The 19,422-nt window shown below is 42.2% G+C and overlaps 1 protein-coding gene and 1 long non-coding RNA gene across 37 annotated transcripts in view; one reads left to right on the forward strand and one right to left on the reverse strand.

Moving 5' to 3' along the window:
- The first annotated feature begins 9,758 nt into the window (after positions 1-9,758).
- On the forward strand, positions 9,759-10,727 carry LOC310826320. The gene is made up of 2 exons (XR_014555739.1): positions 9,759-10,375; positions 10,414-10,727. It is a non-coding gene; the product is annotated as an uncharacterized lncRNA (long non-coding RNA).
- The window catches only part of PLEKHA5 (pleckstrin homology domain containing A5), a 166,412-nt gene continuing 157,118 nt past the window's right edge, over positions 10,129-19,422 (reverse strand). For all 36 annotated transcript variants that reach the window (XR_014555559.1, XR_014555560.1, XR_014555561.1 and 33 more), the window contains 6 exons: positions 16,777-16,892; positions 15,661-15,870; positions 14,478-14,660; positions 13,664-13,779; positions 12,061-12,206; positions 10,129-11,067 (listed from right to left, as the gene is read on the reverse strand). Coding sequence is in view for 33 of the 36 variants with exons in the window: in XM_083699933.1 (XP_083556059.1) it covers positions 11,033-11,067; positions 12,061-12,206; positions 13,664-13,779; positions 14,478-14,660; positions 15,661-15,870; positions 16,777-16,892 (806 nt within the window). In the remaining 3 variants the exon portion in view is untranslated. The remainder of the gene's footprint in view (positions 11,068-12,060; positions 12,207-13,663; positions 13,780-14,477; positions 14,661-15,660; positions 15,871-16,776; positions 16,893-19,422) is intronic.

Below are 19,422 nucleotides of genomic sequence, written 5' to 3' on the forward strand. Positions count from 1 at the left end.
ATTTGATTTAAAAGGAATACAAAAGTAACAATTTTAACTGAACTTGCAGAGGAATAGTAAGCCTAATCTATGCCCCCCCCTTGCAGTTTCCTTTAAAGGAAGCTTACTCGGGTGTAAAATTACCTGGCACAGAAGTAAGAAGAAAAAACCCCTGAAAGAGACAGAATGAAATAGGGGGGGGGGGCATTTTCTAAGAAAGAGGCCAGGAAGTCTTATAGAGACTGATATCAGGAGCCTTACAATAACTCTTCTGTCCAACCAAATCAAAGTTAAAACTGGACTCAGATATTTTTCTTAGAAGGAAGACCATACTTTCATAGGCATATGCTTAATGAAGTATATACAAGGAGGAAGACTCTTTTGAGCCTCTCTCAAATAACAAACATTTACGGTATATATATATATATATATATATATATATATATATATATAAAACATAACAAATAACAAACACTTCATTCTCATTTTTGTCTTGTTTAAGATTGATAAGGCCCAACATGGCTTTCTTAGATTTAAAATTTTGGAGCAAGCTTGCATTTTTATTTTAGATGGCACATTTAAGATAAGCAGCTGCTGGATGTTACCTAAGTACAATTTAAACACAGGAAAAACGTTTCTTAAACACAAATTGAAGGGGACTGTCAGAGTCCAGGTTGGAAATAAGCGCCAACTGGGCTTCTTTCCCATCAGGAGTCTGCAGGTTCATTTCTTTTGATTGAGGTGCACCCATTTTAAGAATTTTAATAGCGCTAGCTTTTACTTTTATACTGCAGCCGGGGTTTTATCCCCACTTTTCAGGAAACACAATAAATAACCCACAGTAGACTCAATTTGGACAACTCCGAGAATTAGTACTGTGACACACCGCCGTTCGTCTGGCCTGACTTACTAGGCTGGTACAGCTGTTGGCCTTTCCTGGCTACTAAGCTAACAGTGCGGTCAGCAATCTCAAACCCCCCCTTTGGTCATTTCTCAGCCAGGGAGCCCACAGCAACCTCCTGCCTCTTACAATCTAACCTGAGAGTTCCCTACTGGACGCTTGCGTAGCGCACTGCCAGACTGGGACTCAGAAATGACAAAGAAGGAAAGGAATCAGGTGCCCTTGCTTTCTCTGCTCACAGGTCATCTCTAACAAAGATCGCCATGGCAGAGGTGCGGCTGCACCTGGGAGTTATAGTTTTCAGTACAGAAGAAAAAGCACGACCTTTTTTCTGGGCAAAACTCCGAAGGAATAGGTCAGCATATAGACTGTAGAAGGGAAATGAAAGAAGTCACACACAACTTTTGCCTGGGCATACTCCGAAGGGCTAGGGCTGGTGCTGAAATCAAGGGGACAGAAAGGAGGAGAAGGCAATTTTTAGATGAGGAAAAAAATAGAAAGTTTAGATTTGAAGGGAAAAGGAAGAGTTAAAGAATTTTGGTTGCTGTGGTTTAGAGAACCCAACCCACTACCCGTGTTTCCTACTTAATACTCACTTCCGCATGCACTGTTCCTGGTGATCCCACGATCTCTTGACTGGTTGTTTAAGGCCGGCCTGATCAAGCGTTGCTTCCTCTGGTTAGCCCCGCTGAACCTCCAGTTATTTCCAGACCCTGGGATCGATGGAAGACTGGTTATTCCTCCTGGCAAATTGCCTGGTGCGCGCTGGATAACCAGTCCTTCCTCGCTTCCAGAATCCGGGTAACCAAAAGTCCCTTCGTGCGTGGTCGCCATCTGTTGTAAATAAAAATATGCCCTTTTCCCTTATGGGGTATCCAAGAGCCCATATAGAGTCCTTACATAGGTTCCCTATTGGTAGGAGAAAATAACAGAGGCCAACCAGAGAATATTGAGAAGCAAAGCAGCTAGTAAGCTTGATCTTTATTGATCTGTTGCAACAGGGTGCTCCCCTCACACGCAGGAGAGGAAGAGGACCCAGAACAATGGCCTGCAAGGCCTTATAAAGACTATTGAAATTGCCACCCTGTAGATCAAGACCACCCCCAGAAACATTATGCATACATCACAGAAGGGGTGTAACCTAAGACCACCCCTCAGATACATCCCACCTACATCACAGAAATTTAAATGTTGTTTTTCTCTTGTCCTTGTTTATCTCCTGTCTGGCAGGTTACTTGATTGGATTTCCTGGGGAGCCTGGCCATTCTTTTGTAGTGGTAAAATACTTATTTCCTGGGCCAGGTCACAGGCTCACACCTTGTATCTTAAATGTGTCCTTAAGACAGGATTTGTGAGGAAAGAGACAATGGGGAGACTTTTCCATTTTGACAATGCAGAGAAACATTTGCTCAGTTTAGGAATCAAAATGGTTCCAGGTTGGCTTTCCTGTGCTGATCTATGTACGTGTGGTTATGAACGTTGCCATATATCTAAGACCATAAAATTCCTATCACACTTTATTGGCCAAGGGAGCCGGCGTACAGCTTCCGGGTCATGTGGCCAGCATGACTAAGCTGCTTCTGGCGAACCAGAGCAGTGCATGGAAACGCCGTTTACCTTCCCGCCGGAGCAGTACCTATTTATCTACTTGCACTTTGACGTGCTTTCGAACTGCTAGGTTGGCAGGAGCAGGGACCGAGCAACGGGAGCTCACGCCGTCACGGGGATTCGAACCGCCGACCTTCTGATCGGCAAGTCCTAGGCTCTGCGGTTTAACCCACAGCGCCACCGGTGTCCCTATCTCAACAAACCTTGCCATAAAAAAAAACCTGGGCAGATACATGTCCTCTAAAAAAACCCCCAGCGAAAATGTTCAAAAATGGGTCAAAGGAGGGCAGGAAGAAATCCCTGTTCCCGCTTTCCCAGCCCTCCTTCCAAAACGGTTATTTCTGAGCAGTGACAAAACACAACCTCTTTTGTCAGCTGCTTGCGTTCCTGGCTGACAGTCCTCTGGGGTTCCATTGTGCCGCCTCCTCAGGCTGTTGTTGGAGCAGCTCCTGGGAGCCAATCTCCATTCCTATGCAAGGTGCCATCCTGTCAATCACCAGCTTTCATTTCTCAAACTCCTGGACAATAGCAAACAGCGGGAGGACAAAAAGCTGTTGGGGAGGGAGGAGGAGAAGGGGGCGGAAGCCGAGTGCTGGAAGGAAGCAGCTGCAATTGCTGTTGAAAGCCAGCCTCCGTCCTTACGGCCCTTTCAGCTTCGATTTCTTTAACGGATCAACTCCTCTCCCCCTCACTTCCAAAACTCCAGACGCCCCATCACTTCCCCACCTTTGGTTCTGGTGTTGCTAATCTCCCTAGTGTCCCAAGCTGGAAACAGGTCTCTCCTGTGCAACGGGTCACCGGCAGACCGTAACTTGCAAATAAAACTTTCTGGAAAGCAGTTTCCAAGGACTGACAAGGCAAGCCAAAGAATAATACGTATAAAAAGTCATGGGGTAGCAAATTTAGGGCAACGGAGGCTCTAAATCCAGCTCAGTTTCCTCCTAGCCTAAGGAGTGTGCACGCAGGGAATTAAACAAGCCTGGTTAGGTCCAGGAGGGGGGAATGAGGGACCTTCAACTTGTGCAAATGAAAGGCTGGGTTTTTGAATCTTTCACAGAAGGCAGCTCTGCAGTGCCTGCCAGAGGTGGCAAAGTTTAATATGGCACAGTACGGCAGCCTTCTCTTGCCCACTCGTCTCTGGCTCACATGGGGGATTCCTTCCCAACCTAATGTATCTTATCCCCCACCCCCAGTGCAATCCAATACATGGCTACAGGAAGGTAAGAAGTCAAGGGGGGCTTACTCCCAGGTAAGTGGATAGAAGAGTGCAGGCCCCTTCTTTTCCTTTTTCGTACATCAAAGAGCATCCCCCCCCCCCGCTTCTGTAAAGACACGCCTTTTTGCTCAGGATTTGCTTGCCCCCTAAGATCAGAACTTTTTTTTTATTTAAGTCCCCATTAAGATGCTTTATGGGACGTGGATGGCGCTGTGGGTTAAACCACAAAGCCTAGGACCTGCTGAACAGAAGGTCGGCGGTTCGAATCCCCACGATGGGGTGAGCTCCCGTTGCTCGGTCCCTGCTCCTGCCAACCTAGCAATTCGAAAAGCACGTCAAAGCGCAAGTAGATAAATAGGTACCGCTCTGGTGGGAAAGTAAACGGCGTTTCCGTGCGCTGCTCTGGTTCGCCAGAAGCGGCTTAGTCATGCTGGCCACATGACCTGGAAGCTGTACACCGGCTCCCTCGGCCAATAAAGCGAGATGAGTGCCGCAATCCTAGAGTTGTCCGCAACTGGCCCTAACGGTCAGGGGTCCCTTTACCTTTACTAAGATGTTTTATGGTATGCCTTTATACATCTGTTTTACTGGTTTTATGCATTTTAAAAATAACACCATTTATAGTTCTCATGTTGTACACAGGGCTTTCCCACCCTCCAGTTGGAGCTCAGGTCTGGCACCTCTCAGGTGGGCTCCATTGCCATTCGAAGAGAACAAGGGAGAAGTTCATGGTGAGCTCCAGCACCTCTTTTTCTATAAAAATGGCACTGGTTGTACAACAGTTTAAAAAAATTAAAATTTTAAGTGGCTTATAACACTTATAAATAAGAAACACTGTGTGTTTGGTTTGTCTTCTTTTCCTAATACTTTTAAAACAAGGTGGTCTCAGCATCTTGTGAAACAGGCTTTGCAGGAGAAATGCTTCCTACACCTACTGTTTATATAGTGCCACCAAGCAGTGCTAGCTTTTGATAGACAGAAAACACCCAGATCTTGCTGGAGAACTGAGTAGGGAAGTTGTGGCCTTCCAGACATTGCTGAATTTCATCTCCCATCAGTCCCAGCCAGCAAGGCCAGTGGTCAGGGATGATGGGAGCTGTAGTCTATCATCACCATCCAGAGGGCCACAGGTTCTGTCATGAATTGGTTGGACCACGTGGAATGGTGGGAGGAACCTGCTGGGGAGCCTTAGAGAGATGATTACAGACTGGTTTCAGTATTATCAAGTGTTTGAGAAATTTAAATTAGATGAAAAAAAGGGCTTTTCCAGCGAAATCTCCAGATTGGAATCCGAGGTATTAAATTCAAAATGCAAAACTCTCTCCAAGGCATAGACTCCTCCTTGACTGGGAAGTCAAGAGGAGGAGGTCACAGCATCAATGATAAAGTGGTCACAAGATTTTGGATACGTCATAACAAGAACAATTGGAAATTTACTACCTGTTATGCCCTCAGGGAGAATTTCCTTAAAATGCAACACCGATGGTACCTAACTCCTCAGAAACTAGACCAAAAAAAGATGTTAAGAATAACTTCAAACCAGAGGCATACTTATTGGGTATTATTGATACAGACTTTTCTAATAAATTTAAGGATATTTTTCTCTATTCAATGGTGGCACTGAGGGTTCTTATAGCCACAATGTGGAAAAGTGGAAAAGTTCCCTCAAGACAAGAGAGGGTTCAAAAAATGACTATGCTGAATTAGCCTATCCAAAAAAATTAAAAGAACAAACCAAGGAAAGAATTTATTTCAAAATGGGAAGCATTTAAAATATACTTGAAAATTAATAAGACTGACTTAAAATCCGTAGCGGCATTTGAATAACACCAGCAATATCGTTCACTAGTTATATGATATAACATATAACTGAAGTGATTTGAGATAATAGCAATAACAAGTATTGACAGCAAAGAATGGTGTAATTCGATTTATGGATTAGATGGGAAGTCGGACTTAAAAGGAAGAGACCATTGCAGCTTATGGATTATGAAATTTATATTAATTCTTTATGTAAGGTGTGACTGATTATATTCTTATTATGATGTAATTTGTCTTTTGTTGTTGAGCAAATTATTGTTGTTATGCGCTATGTGTTGAGCAAATAAAATAAAGAATTATTAAAAAAAGAAAAAAGGAATGAGGTTTCTTTCTTTCTTTTTATTAAGGGGCCTTGCTTGTGTGAGGGATATGAAAAGAGCACGTTCACCAGCCTTCTCAGAACAATGGCTCCAGATGGAAGATGTAATTGATTTTGAAGAGCATGAACATCTGTAGAGCATGTGTCCCACTATCCCAATGGGTCGCTCATTTGGAAAAGAAAACCCCCTTCTCCTTGTGTGGATGGTGTGCAGAAACCAAGGAAACAGTCAGTCACTTCCTTACAGTAAAGACAATCCTGTACTTGCATGCACAGAGGGGCAAAGAGTAAGTGCTTTCTTACTCTCCAAAGCCTGGCTCAACAGTCGGTAGGTATGTTCAAGAACACTCAAAAGGAAAGGGATTTCAAGCGGGTGAAATAAGCGGAGGGGACAGCTTCTGTGCAGAAGCAACAAGCCAGCAATTTTTCACTGTAAATTGTTTTTGAGAGCATCAGCATGGGAATTTTAAGAATGCTTACAGAAACAGAGACAGTCGCAAACCATGCTGAACCCAAGGCAGCAGTTTTGCAAGAAAAGGCCACAGTTCATTCCAGTAAAGTGGCTTTTCTCGGGATTAACTGATGACTGATATCAAGGTGAACTACCAAGGGATCAGCAGAACCTCATTTAAATTGGCTAAGTGAAATCAATCACACCCTGCTCTTGGAATTCATTAACTACAAATGCAACCTGCAACAAAATGTTGCAGTGTGGAGTGCTCCGTTTGGGATGCCAGATACACCTCCGCCTCACTGAGTGCATCTATTTTGCTTCTACGCAGTCTTCCCTGCCACTCATTTTATTAGTTTGCATGATACCTCTCCATGCCCGGTGCCTTTATGGGCACAGAAGCAATGGCACTCAGAACCTGGAAATAGAGGGAACGGTCATCATTCTTCACTTCTTCATTTGGACGATTCAGTGATGCATTGTCTATTACTTACCATTTTTCCATTGGAGGAGTTGGCCAGAGGACTGCAGCCAAGAGTGGAAGTCATGAACTACAGAGCCTCCTATTCAACCCTTTCCAGCTATGATTGCATGATCTCGGACAAGCTGCGATTTCTCATCCACAGCCCTCCAAGCCTCTGAAATACAGTGGTACCTCGGGTTAAGAACTTAATTCATTCTGGAGGTCTGTTCTTAACCTGAAGCTGTTCTTAACCTGAAGCACCACTTTAGCTAATGGGGCCTCCCACTGCTGCAGCGCCGCCACCGCACAATTTCTGTTCTCATCCTGAAGTTCTTAACCAGAGGAACTATTTCTGGGTTAGCGGAGTCTGTAACTTATGTTTACCAGATTTTTTTCAATGAATCTGGATACACATTTTTTTTTTTGAAGCAGAGTAGCAACAGGGAGTCAGTAGTGGGGATGGTGAGCCAAAAGACCCTGGGCCCAAGCACATATGCATATTGTATAAAGGTGCAATACCTTTATGTTTCGCACTCTGTGAAACATATATGCGCAGTTTTTTAAAAAACTGAGCAACGCCCACCCTGCGACTCCCAAGCCCCCCCCAAACAGTCAAAACAAAGGGGGAAAGGGGCAGGAGATGGGGGGGCCTCGGGAGCCACAGTTGCCCAGTTTTTTAAAAAACTCTGCGCATTTTTGTTTCACAGGGTGCAAAAGAAGGGCTTTGCACCTTGCCCGGCAGAGAAACCACGTGCCTTGCACCCCTCCTGGGCAATGGCATGCCGCCCGCCCGTGACTCCCAAGCCTTCCCATATCTCCTGCCCCCTTCCCCCTTTGTTTTGACAGATCGGGGGAGGCTCAGGAGTCGCAGGCGGGCAGCCGTTGCCCAGGAGGTTATGCAATATAATAGTTATGCAACACCTGAGCTGTTCTCTATCTCTCTACTTTTGTATCAAGATCTATCTCTGTTCATGGCCTTCTCTCTTCAAGCCTCACCACCCTCAGTGTTGCGCACAAGATACATCGTTTGGGGACTTCCGGCGAGGAAAAATGGCGGGTGCCATGGCAGCAAGCAGCTCCTGAAGCCAGCCAGAGCCAACTGCACTACCAGGCTGGCTCCGGGCTGCTGAGGCTGCCACTGCCACGTTTCCCGGGGACAGATTTGTAAATCTGGGGACATTCCGGGGACGGAATTTGTCCAGGGACAGATTTGCAAATCCGGGGAGTGTCCCTGAGAACCAGGAACATCTGGTAACCCTACTATAACCTGAAGCGTCTGTAACCCAAGGTACCACTGTATGGGAAAAGGATTACAGGGTGGCTGTTAAAATTCACATAATAAGTGAAGCACTTTGGATGACACAGTATTACTAGCCACCAGAGACTACATTATTTGTTTATAAGCACATACCTAAAATTATAATACAAAAATAGAAATGGAGGGGCCCTGCCTGCAGACTTCTAATTTAATAGACATGATTTTTAAAAAGAAAGAATGGAGAGGGAACAGGAAGATAAGCAAATTCAGATACTAATTCTTGCTAGGTGGGAAGGTCCCAGAGGGAGCTGATACTGGAAGTTCCCGGTGGCAGTTTGTGGCAGCTGAGCCAATGGCAGAAGCCTTGCTGTTTCACTTCGCCCTCTAGTGCTGCCGGGTAAAAATGCTCCAACGAAGACAGTTCTGGGAGAGAAGCCAACAGCTCTTTAATAGGAGGCTTAATAGAATCTCTTAATTATTCCTGTTTTTGTATTTATTGCAACAGTATACTTATCAGGGGCACAATCTAGTGAAAATTCCATTGATTTCAATTCAGTGCATACTTACTGTAGATGTGCTTAAACCACAGGCTGAAATGGCCTTGAGTTTTAAAGGGTTTTTTTGTTGTTTGTGTGTGTGTGTGTGTGTGTGTGTGTGTGTGTATCTCCAGCATCTGGATAAAGTCCAACACCTGCAATTCCTGTTCTCTTTATCAAGCATTTATATTTGATGAATCAGCTTATTTATTGCCTTTCACTACAGCCTTGATATCTATTGCGTCAATTTGACATATGCTTTTGTTTCCAATGTCCCAAAAATATTCATGGAAAACTATACTTTCAAAGCTAGACTGATTTTACCCTTTTGACTGTGTTCTTGCTCTGCCCACAAACTGCTGAAAATGTTTTGGTTTTGCGATTTTTTTTAGAAAATTAGTTTGATTCAGTACTGGTCATTTGCTCTGTATTTAATGATTTGATAATGCTTTAATTATCTTATTACACACCACCAATTTTTATTTAAAAAGTTCAGTTGGTGTCTTATAAATAAAACACATTTTTTAAAAATGCTTCTGGAAAGACATCCTCCTGTCCTTGATAAAGGTACAATGTCACACATTAAAGGAGACAATAAAATATCCACCGGAACTAACACTGAAGGCCAATCCAAAGCTGTTACTTTTATTGTGCAATTAGCAAACTTTTTAAAATGTAGTCCTCAACTGGTGGAGGAAGTGGTCCTGATTTTCACTGGGACCCCAGCACACAGGGGGGAAGAAACCCTTTGTGCCCCAAACAAGATTCAGGCGAAAACTGTCTCGGCACAACAAGTCATGTTAGGAAAGAAACTTCCATTGCTGCCACTTTCAACAAAAAGATTGGCACTTATGGTGCTCTATTAGTGGAAACTAAAGGGAAGAGTGAAGCATATAAAACTCCCCATTACAATGTTTGTTGTTGTTGTTTAGTCATTTAGTCGTGTTCGACTCTTCGTGACCCCATGGACCAGAGCATGCCAGGCACTCCTGTCTTCCACTGCCTCCCGCAGTTTGGTCAAACTCATGCTGGTAGCTTCGAGAACACTACAGAGGGCTAACTATTCTGAAATTATTAGTTCTGGGAATATCTGTGGCAGATACAGTACTGATTTATAAAACACTTCCACTGTTTAATATAATTAAAAAATATAAAAGTTTGATTTAGTCCACATGAGAATGTGAGAACAAAATAATTAATGTCATGTTTACTGTGGATGTATTAATTTGAGGGAGAGGGACCGTGATAATACAACCTGTAAACGAAGGCCTTATCAAGATTAACTGAGCCATTTAAGTGTCATGCACAAAATCTCTAAATCTATAGAGCTTAACCATACCATAAATGCTACTCTTCTGCTTTTAGACATGGAAACCATGTTATGGAGCCTTGTCACACTTCTTAATAATTCCAAAGTAATCCTGATTCTATTCTCAGTCTAATGTGGACTGGAATTGCCCCATATCATGTGTTCTTCATTTGGACTTCATGAAACTGATCGCCCACATCTCTAAGAGGCAGAAGCTCTTTCTTCTAGTTAAAAGTTTCCTTGCAGATGAAGATAACATCCACACAATTACTTAAGAACATTTATTTATAACATGATATAAAAGAAATGAGATATGAACATTTTTATTTGAACAATAGTTAAGTGGCTTCTTATACTTACATTGGTTGTGCTCATTGTATAATATATACACAATGAACATAATTACATTTGTACACAAACTTAACTGGGAACTGAATACCTGCTTATTGCTGTACATACCCTATTCCAAAAGAGGAAGAGCCCAGTACCTCAAGATTCCTAACCCTTCATTTTTGTTTAAAGTAAGAGAGAGAGAGAGAGAGAGAGAGAGAGAGAGAGAGAGAGAGAGAGAGAGAGAAGTAAACACTAACATTCATGTCTATGTTGAGGACAGTATGGGAGAAACTGACATTGCAACTTGACCGAGAAATAATTACAGATCAGAAATAGAACACATCTTAACTCGGCAATAATAATAATAAAAAATGGCACATTTTAAATAGGGCATAAAACATTTACAAATCAAAAAGTGAAAGCCAATACATGATTCATTTTTATAAGCATAACTGAGGTTTAAGTGGTGATCTGTAAAAGCAACCCATGAAAAAGGCTAAAAAGGAAGCAAACTTAATTAAATTCAATTCTTTTTTAAAATAAAAAAACCTTACACCAGGGAAAAACCACTTGTGAAGGTTCCGATTGTAGGCCGCACATTTTGCAAAAGAAGCCTTAATGATGTGGATGGAAGTCATAGTAGCAGCAGGCTGGTGTCAGAAGAACAATCTCCAAACTGTTGAGGGTACCGTGGGAGGCATTTAAAGCTCTCTTGGAATAAACATTTTCCATGAAGTGATAAAAAATGATGCTCTGTGGCCAAAAGCATCAGAACTATGAATTTCATAGATTTAATAAAATTGACTGTACAGTATCTTCTTTCCATAGGTCTGCTTTGTTAGCCGTGAATCGTTTCAGCAGAAGCTGGAAGAGCTGGAAAAAAAAGCTGAGTGAGGTTTATTGCAAACAAGCCACTGAAAGAGAAGTATGTGGGGTTTTCTGTTTGAACCTGGACAGAGATAATGGGGACCACCTTCTGTAAAATGTGATTATCCATAATCTGAAGTAATCCTAATGGAAGAGCAACCCTGTAGCTGGATCAGATCAAAGCCCCATCTAGCTCAGCCATCTTCTTTCCTGATGGTCTGCCATTGACAGAATTATCCTCCATGAATCCCTAATTTTCTTTAAAAGTTAGGCTCTGTCCCGAATCAACTGCCTATCAGTTTTCACTGGGTTTTAGCACCCGCAAAATATTATCTGGGGTGTGTGTCACTCAACACACAGACACTGATTTTGACAGCACATGGGGGGGGGGCTTGAGGGCACAGGAGAGAAAGAGTTTGATGCTAACCACACAGACATGATTCCTGGACATTATTTTCTAAGAGGTGGTAGGAAGCCTTGTGTTTGGGTCAGAAAGGTGCCATTTCTTGTATTCTGAGAACAAAGGCATAAAACTCAAGAGCACTCCACTCTGTGGCAGAGGACATGCTTTTCAGAGATCCCAAGTTCTATCCCCATCATCTCCACTTCGAGAGACGAGGTGGCAGATGATGGGAGAGACCCTGGAGAGAAAGCCACTGCCAGACAGAACAGACTGTACTGAGCCTGACACACAAATACTTTGCATTGGCAAAAGGCAGCTTCCAGCGTTATCCCCAAGGTTAGTATTTGGACATTCCAAATTATTTACCAAGACCAACCCTTAACTGGTGTTTTAGATGCCTGCTGTAACACTGCAGCAGCTCTTAGAAACCTCTGCCAGTGCATGCTTATGATATCTCTGGCCTGGCCACAGAAACATCTAAGATGTTTGCTTTATTTCAAAGTTTTCTTTTGATTTTTTTTTTTAAAAAATAGAAGCAAAACTATAGTGCATGTTGTTATAATACATTTTGGCAATCTACATATCCTAAATCAAACCTGCTGCTGTTGAGTTTCCTCTTGAAGTCTGTGCTGGCATCTCAAACGAAGAAATAGTATCCTCCTGCTCATGAATGCTGGTTTCTTCACTCTCTTCTGTGCTGCTTTCAGGTTTGTGGTTTGCAACTGGGGCCTCGTTCTTCAGGCTGGGGGGGGGGGAGAATGATCTAAGTTTAGAGTTTCCTCTAACTTCTAATTGGGTTAACTGATATTGTACACCACTTCAATAAAAGCCTAAAATACAAAAATACTAGTTGTGGTGTATATAGGATTATGAGATCACGTAACCCAATCTCGGAATCTATGCTTTTCTAGAAGAGTAGGGGGGAAACATCAGTACTGCATTCTACTTCACGCACACATAGCATTTTTTAAATAAGACCTAAGAAATCAGATTACGTATTTTTTCATTTTATTTATCCTGAGTGCCTGATGGGTGTCCTTCAGAAGAGCATTTCACAATTTGGGTATGATCACTACGAGGGCTATGTCTTCCCGAACACAGCAAACTTATTTTTGCAGTGAAGACACCTAGAGGAGCTTCTGTAGATGATCTTAAAGCACAGATTCACGGGACTAGGCAACCCCTAAACCAAATCAACTTGCTAGTCACACCTTCTGAATGGTGAGTGACTATACTGTTTCTGGTTTTGGGTCATTAAAGACTTGGACAGGGATCCAAAAGACTGAAGGCTCACTAAGGTTCTCAAGCTTTCCTTTCCTGACTCAGCCCTTTGCATCCCCTCCTCCTACCCCAAAATAATTTCTGAAGGTCAGGGCTCTCGTGGAAAGGATTGCAATGTGCCAAGAGCGGCTGCCTCCTAGGTATACACCAAAGTGCTTTGCAAGTAGGCACGGGCTTCTTTCGATCCCAGCCTTGTAGTTTTCCAACTGGAAGTAGAATGAATTTGGAATGAATTTTGACACCTTTATAATGCTAAAAGGTGAAGCTAAAGGGACCCCTGACCATTAGGTGCAGTCGTGGCCAACTCTGGGGTTGCGGCGCTCATCTCACTTTATTGGCAGAGGAAGCCGGCGTACAGCTTCCGGGTCATGTGGCCAGCATGACTAAGCCGCTTCTGGCGAACCAGAGCAGCGCACGGAAACGCCGTTTACCTTCTCACCACAGCTATTTATCTACTTGCACATTGAGGTGCTTTCGAACTGCTAAATTGGCAGGAGCAGGGACCGAGCAACAGGAGCTCACCCCGTCGCGGGGATTCAAACTGCTGACCTTCTGATCAGCAAGTCCTAGGCTCTGTGTTTTAACCCACAGCGCCAACCGCGTCCCACTTTATCATGCTAACGTTTTCAAAATGGGGAAATCTATTTCAGAGCCTTTGGAAGACAGGAACTTCAACCAATTAGCACTCAGTACTTTATTTTCAGGTCCCAGAAAAAACTACCCGAAGTGGTAAAGCAAGTGCTGATGTGGAGGGGGTAACTGTTAGTTTGTCAATCCCCTCCTATGAAGTGAAAAGAAATAGAATGCGGGGGTAAAGTCACCCCCTAAATTTGCAGATATGGAATCACTGCAATGACTTCTGGTTTTACTGCAAAGCCCCACACAGCTGCTGTTACTAGTAAGTTAGATTTGCTTTACCTGAAGTCAGCATCTTGTGCCTCTTCTACTTTTTTTAGCTTTTCAGAAGCCTCATAGGGAGTCCCCTCCTTTGGCTCTAAGACATCTGGTGACAGCTGACCTTCATTTTTTGGTAACTGAGGGTAAAAAATAAAAGTGAATAATAAATGTTAGATATTTGAAGTACCTAAGCTGAAGAGGTGTGTAGATAGAAGAGTTTTATTTTCTGTTTTTAATTTCAGTTACTCAATCTCCTGCATTTAGGTTGGTGCACTTTTTAAAGCTGTATCTAATGAACAAGCAGAGTTATGCTTGGGACAACCAGGAGGCACCAAGGAAAGAAAAATGGGGAGGTAAAGTTTCAAAGGTACACACGCTAAAAACACTTTTGTTCAGGAGCATTTAAGAAGCACGCCATTGTGTTCTCTGTGTCATGAGCAGAGAACACAGAGATGTGCTTTCTAAGTGCCTCTAAGGAAGAGATATATTTTGAAATATGTTTGGCCAACAATGTCTTTATTTTTGTGTACCCTTGAGATTTCACATCCCTCTTTCTCGCAGTTAATTGTAGACTATCTGAACTCTGCATTGTTTACCCAACATTTGCTCAGTGATTTGTAGTAACCCAAACTATAATTTCAGTTTGAAAGCATGCTCTGCAAAAGAGAAAGAATAGAAAAGTGGTAAAAATGTAGATAAGAGCTCCAGGCTAACTAATTAAGCAAGTTCTAGAGGTGCCTTTGTGGGGAAGGTTTTGGTTCTATATTTTCTGACTCCAGTTCCTTATTTTCTGATTGTATGCCAATAAATTTCTGTGATCAGGAAAAAGCAGTACCTGTGTAATAAAACCAGCATGATGTTCACTTGGATGATCATTGCTCTTATCCTCTGGACGATCATTATCTTTAATCCAAGGGGAGTCTTCTGCACAATTTTGATGGCTCTGGCCTGCATCACTCCCTCTAATGGCATACTCTAATTCCTTGGTAATGCATACAAAATCATCCTTCCTTTGGTTCTGCAGAGAATATTTGATTTATTGTGAACAAACAAGGCAACTAATTGGCAGTACAATGATAAAGACAGACACTGGTTAGTTAGGAAACAAGATACAACAGGGGCCCCCTGGACATCATTTTTAAAGCACATTCCTAAGATTTGTGCTCAAGATGCTGTCTGGGTGCCTTCAATACTGTTTGTGCCTTCAAAGGTTTTGGAGTGGTCACACTCCTTTGCTTGCACTCAGTAACTTCCTGCTGAAATACTGTAACTTTTTATACCAAAAATGTTCTGGTTATTTTTGTCCCACTCCAGACAGCAGTAATGTGGTAGCATGTGGTGGCATCGCCAAACACATCTACTATTAAAGCACCATTATTGTGTCAAAAACATATTGCAGAATATGCCCGCAATATAACGTCAGTCTGGAGGGAGCCACAGATTGTTAACTTCCTTGTAGAAAACATCTTACATGAGACTCCTTCTGTACACGACACATAGGTACCGATATAATGGGTAGTCAGTAAACACCTGCAGCATAGGACCTTGCAATTGCCTGTACCTTTCCTGTGCACCAAACATGTCCAAATGGACTAACATTGCTCAAAACACTTTTTTAAAACCAAAGAGTAGACCCCTCTATCTTTTAGTGATGCTACTGTCCATTCCAAAAAGCAGGAAGGAAGCTGCTAATCTTCTTGGGGAGAAAGATTGCTCTAAGACCATGAGGAGTCTCCAATGTCCCTCATTCCTCTGAGATTAGTGGGGCTTAATATAAACACAAATATTTTGGCATTACACTATCTGTTTCCACTCCAGGCCAACATTTTCCTTACCCTCACAACAGGAACAAAAGCTCCACCTGACTGGACAAAAGAACTTCCTTCACAATATCTGTTTCCACATCCTTATCCAGATTCTTGAGGCAGCACCGAAGTCAGTCCTCAGCCATAAACTGAGGCTCTAAGAGCTGCTGTCTGTCAAGGAGAGGGTTGTGGGGGGATGAACGTGTGGCATACCTGAGACAACTTAAAAGGATTCTCTCTGACAAGGGATGGGCTTTGTGATGGGGACAGATCTGAGACACCAATAATATTCAGTCCTTTCTTCTTCTCTCTTAGACAAGCCTGCTGGTGTCTCTTTATTCTTTCCATCTGCTCTTCCACTGTCATCCGGGGACGAGCACTTTCTGCCAGGCATAGCTGCTCTACTGCACTTCTTGGCCTTTCCTTGAAAGGAAAGAAATGTATGGTAAAATAAAGCACTTCTAAAAAATGAAGCAATGTTTGAGGGACACCTTTACTCTGCTGTTGCAATGGGATATACCATGCTAATCCCAATACACAGAAACTGGCATGATTTGAAGCAACAAGGTTAACTACACAGAATGTGAATCTATAATTTTTAATCCATGTTAAAGATTTCCATCCACAGAATACATTGCACTGTGATAAATTCCATAAAATACCACTGCCTCTATTCAAAGAGCACCATGTAAAAAAAACTCGCCAATAGCCTTATGGAACTAGAACTAACTACAATAATGCTGAACAAACTCTCATCTTGGATTCACAGAATGAGGTTGCACTGATGCAGTGAAAGCACTCTATTTTGTTAGGCAAGTTGGTTTTTGTCTACTGCCTATCAATGATGCTGCAGATAAATGTGACTGGGGAGAGGAGGCGGGGAAGAGATAGGTGCTGTGCTATTTAAAGACTAGTTTCATATTTCATCATGAATCAGCTGCACTTTTTGGTAAGGCATTCATATCCCTGTGTATTTGGCCAAGGATCCAGGGGGGTGAGAGGGTGGTGTTGATGTTCTCATATATACAATATGCAGAAGCCCAGTGGGCATTATGGAAAACATGCACTTGATGGATGGTGGCAATCCAGCAAGTCAATCTTTTTCTCTACTATATGAAATTGTTCTCTGTCTTCCCATCACAGTCCTTCTGAATACTGTGCCAAGCAGGAGCATTGCCATGATGATCTTATACTACATGTTAGGCAGTGGTGGTGTCTGCTGGTGTAAGAGTGGCCACACAGTTGCACTGGTGCAATACCCTGAGTTGATGTGTGATGCAGATGGAGAGCTGGAGGCAGCAAGGGATACAATTCAAAAGTAGTAAATACCGTTCTTAGATCTATCTTCTTAGTTTTCCTTAAAGTCACATAGGAAGCTATTGTTGAAGATTCAGGTGTTGGTGACTTTGTTCTGGGAGGCACAACTCCAATGGGAAAATGAGAGCCTATAAAACAAGAGGGGTGTTGAAAGCATATTGTAAAGACCTTAACACAAACTCTAGATGCAGTTAATGTGAAACACGTTTTATCATGCAGTTATCATATTTCAGCACCTGTCTAACAATAAGTCTGCTCATAATAAGGATTTTAAAATACATTACATTGAAATCTAATGATTATAGATAAAAGCTAGGTCTGAAGAAGTAATGATTCTAGAATGATGGACCCCAAGTGCTGGTACTTCTCTTTTAAGATCCATGTACAAGTACACAGTCTTTGATGCCAAGGAGTCTTAGACCCTGATCATTCCACTCCTGTGTTGCCCACAATTTCTGCACTCCAATTCTGCCAATAGTGCTTTGTGAGGTGTAAGAAGGGAGACAGATGGTGGTGGATTCACTACAGCAGTTGCTGAAAGTGGGGCACTCACTGGATTAAGCAAGAGAAACCCCAGGACTATGCAACCAGAATAAGCTTTGGGGTTTTTGAGATGGATTAACAACAAGAGCTTAACTTTTCTGACATGCTTTTGGACAATAAGTTGCTGAGAGTTCAGTTATATTTACTGCTTACTTTGAGAATATCTGTGTTGCATGGGTGGGTTGGTTGGTTGTTGTTTTTTAAATGTTATTAATGTTTGGTTTTGAATTACCATTGTTACAAGCTGTTTTGGGAATTCCTATTAAAAAGACACACACACACACACACCAGTGACTAACGAAACAGAAAATTTATAATGTTATAACAAAACATTTTGACTTCCACCTTCAACGGTTGCTGACACAGATGATGTGTTCAATCATCAAAGCTCTATAATTGCAATCTTAGAAACAGTATCATTTTTTACTGGTGCTTCCTTTGAGCCCAGGGCTTCCTGTCTGCTGATTATCTTGCCCTTTAAGATTTTTTTTGGTGGCTATCACTTCAGCACAGCAAGTTTCTGAGCTGGGGGCCTTGTATTCTGATCCCCGGCTTATGTGTTTCACCTGGACAAAGTGGTGCTAAGACCCAATCTGTGGTTCATGCCTATGGTATGTTCTACTTCTAATAGGTCTCAAGAGGTGGTGCTGCTCTCTTTTTGTCCCAATCCTACCTGCTCCCAAGAACATCACTGCCATCTGTAGTGGGGAAATTCGACCATCTCAGCAAGCACACAGTAGGAGAGCTTTGAATGTCTAGTGTGCTTTGAGATTTTATTCGCAACACACAACTGAGTTTAGAAAGTTGGTAAGGCAATACTAAAATCTCAATTTTAGTGGAGATCTTACAACCAATAAATCATCATTTTTTTGGTATCTATTAGCAACTCATACATAAATTAATTTTACAGCAACCTTGAAAAAGAAACTTGTGGGAACAAGAAAAGCAGACACTGCCCTCATAAAAAACCCCCGCAACACAGGAAAAACTTTTAATGTGTCACAAAACTGGGAAACACAAAAGAACAAATTCAGTTTGTGCTATATACATGATTTGGGTTTTGCAACATTATATTTAGAGGTAAGGAAACCCAGTCCTAAAACAGAAAAAAGAAAAGAGCACTCTGCACCTATATTTTGTGAAGCAGGAGAAGGACATGTGCAAAGAGGGGGGGAAAACCTATCATTTTTTCTTCAGTTTCTCTGTGCTACCTTTAACTGGCTCAAGACTCCATTACAGAACAGTAAAACACATACAAATCCTCACAGTGCAAATATCAACAGGCCATAATATTCTATGTATAAAACAATATTTATATTGTGTATTCCTTGTCACAGCATGTAGGCAGGATTTTGGAGCGTGGCCACTTTCTGCCAGCTTTCGTCTAAGGAACTTAAAATACAATCCTAATCCTTTTATGCAGGTACAGCCACATAAATGACAATTAAAACCAATGCAGCATGCCCAGATCTCCCTCCTTGTTCTCAAAGCAGTGCAGGTGGTTGACAATTCAACACTGGATCCTTAAAAACGGGTTTCATCCTGCTTTAACTGTTTGCTTTGAACACTTTGGCCTGATGAAATGTATTACTCCAGCAGGAAATGGTACATTGCCAGTAGGATTCTTTATTTAAAACTAGCAGCATCATACCCAGAGCTGCTCAAGAATTCCAAGAAACCATTTTTATTTATTTTTGGTAAGGTTCAGATTGCTATCTTGATTCCAAATGGCATCCATTTGTATCCAAACAAATGAAAACTTGCTCCTTAATCACAGGGACCACCATGCAAGATTTTGTGAAGATATCTTAAGAGGTGTCCAAATGCAGAGAGAAGAGACAAACAACTTTCCAAAATACATAGTAGATGGTTTAATTAGATAAGAGGATTTTATTACTGGCTATCCTGCAAGATGTTTTCCCCTCCACTTTTGGAAAGACAGATGTGGTAAAACTTTCTATGCATACCGATGGAAAGAAGTATCGCACCATATCTATAAAAAGCTGCATTGCTTTGTGCCTTGCATCTCCCAGGCCTGCTGCATGGTAGTTTTGACAGCTCCAATGAAATGTGTGTGCCTAAACTGCTGATCTCTAGTTGTGCGATGAATGCGAT

Source organism: Podarcis gaigeae (assembly GCF_964106915.1).
Source record: "Podarcis gaigeae genome assembly, chromosome: 10".
NCBI classification, from domain to species: Eukaryota; Metazoa; Chordata; class Lepidosauria; order Squamata; family Lacertidae; genus Podarcis; species Podarcis gaigeae.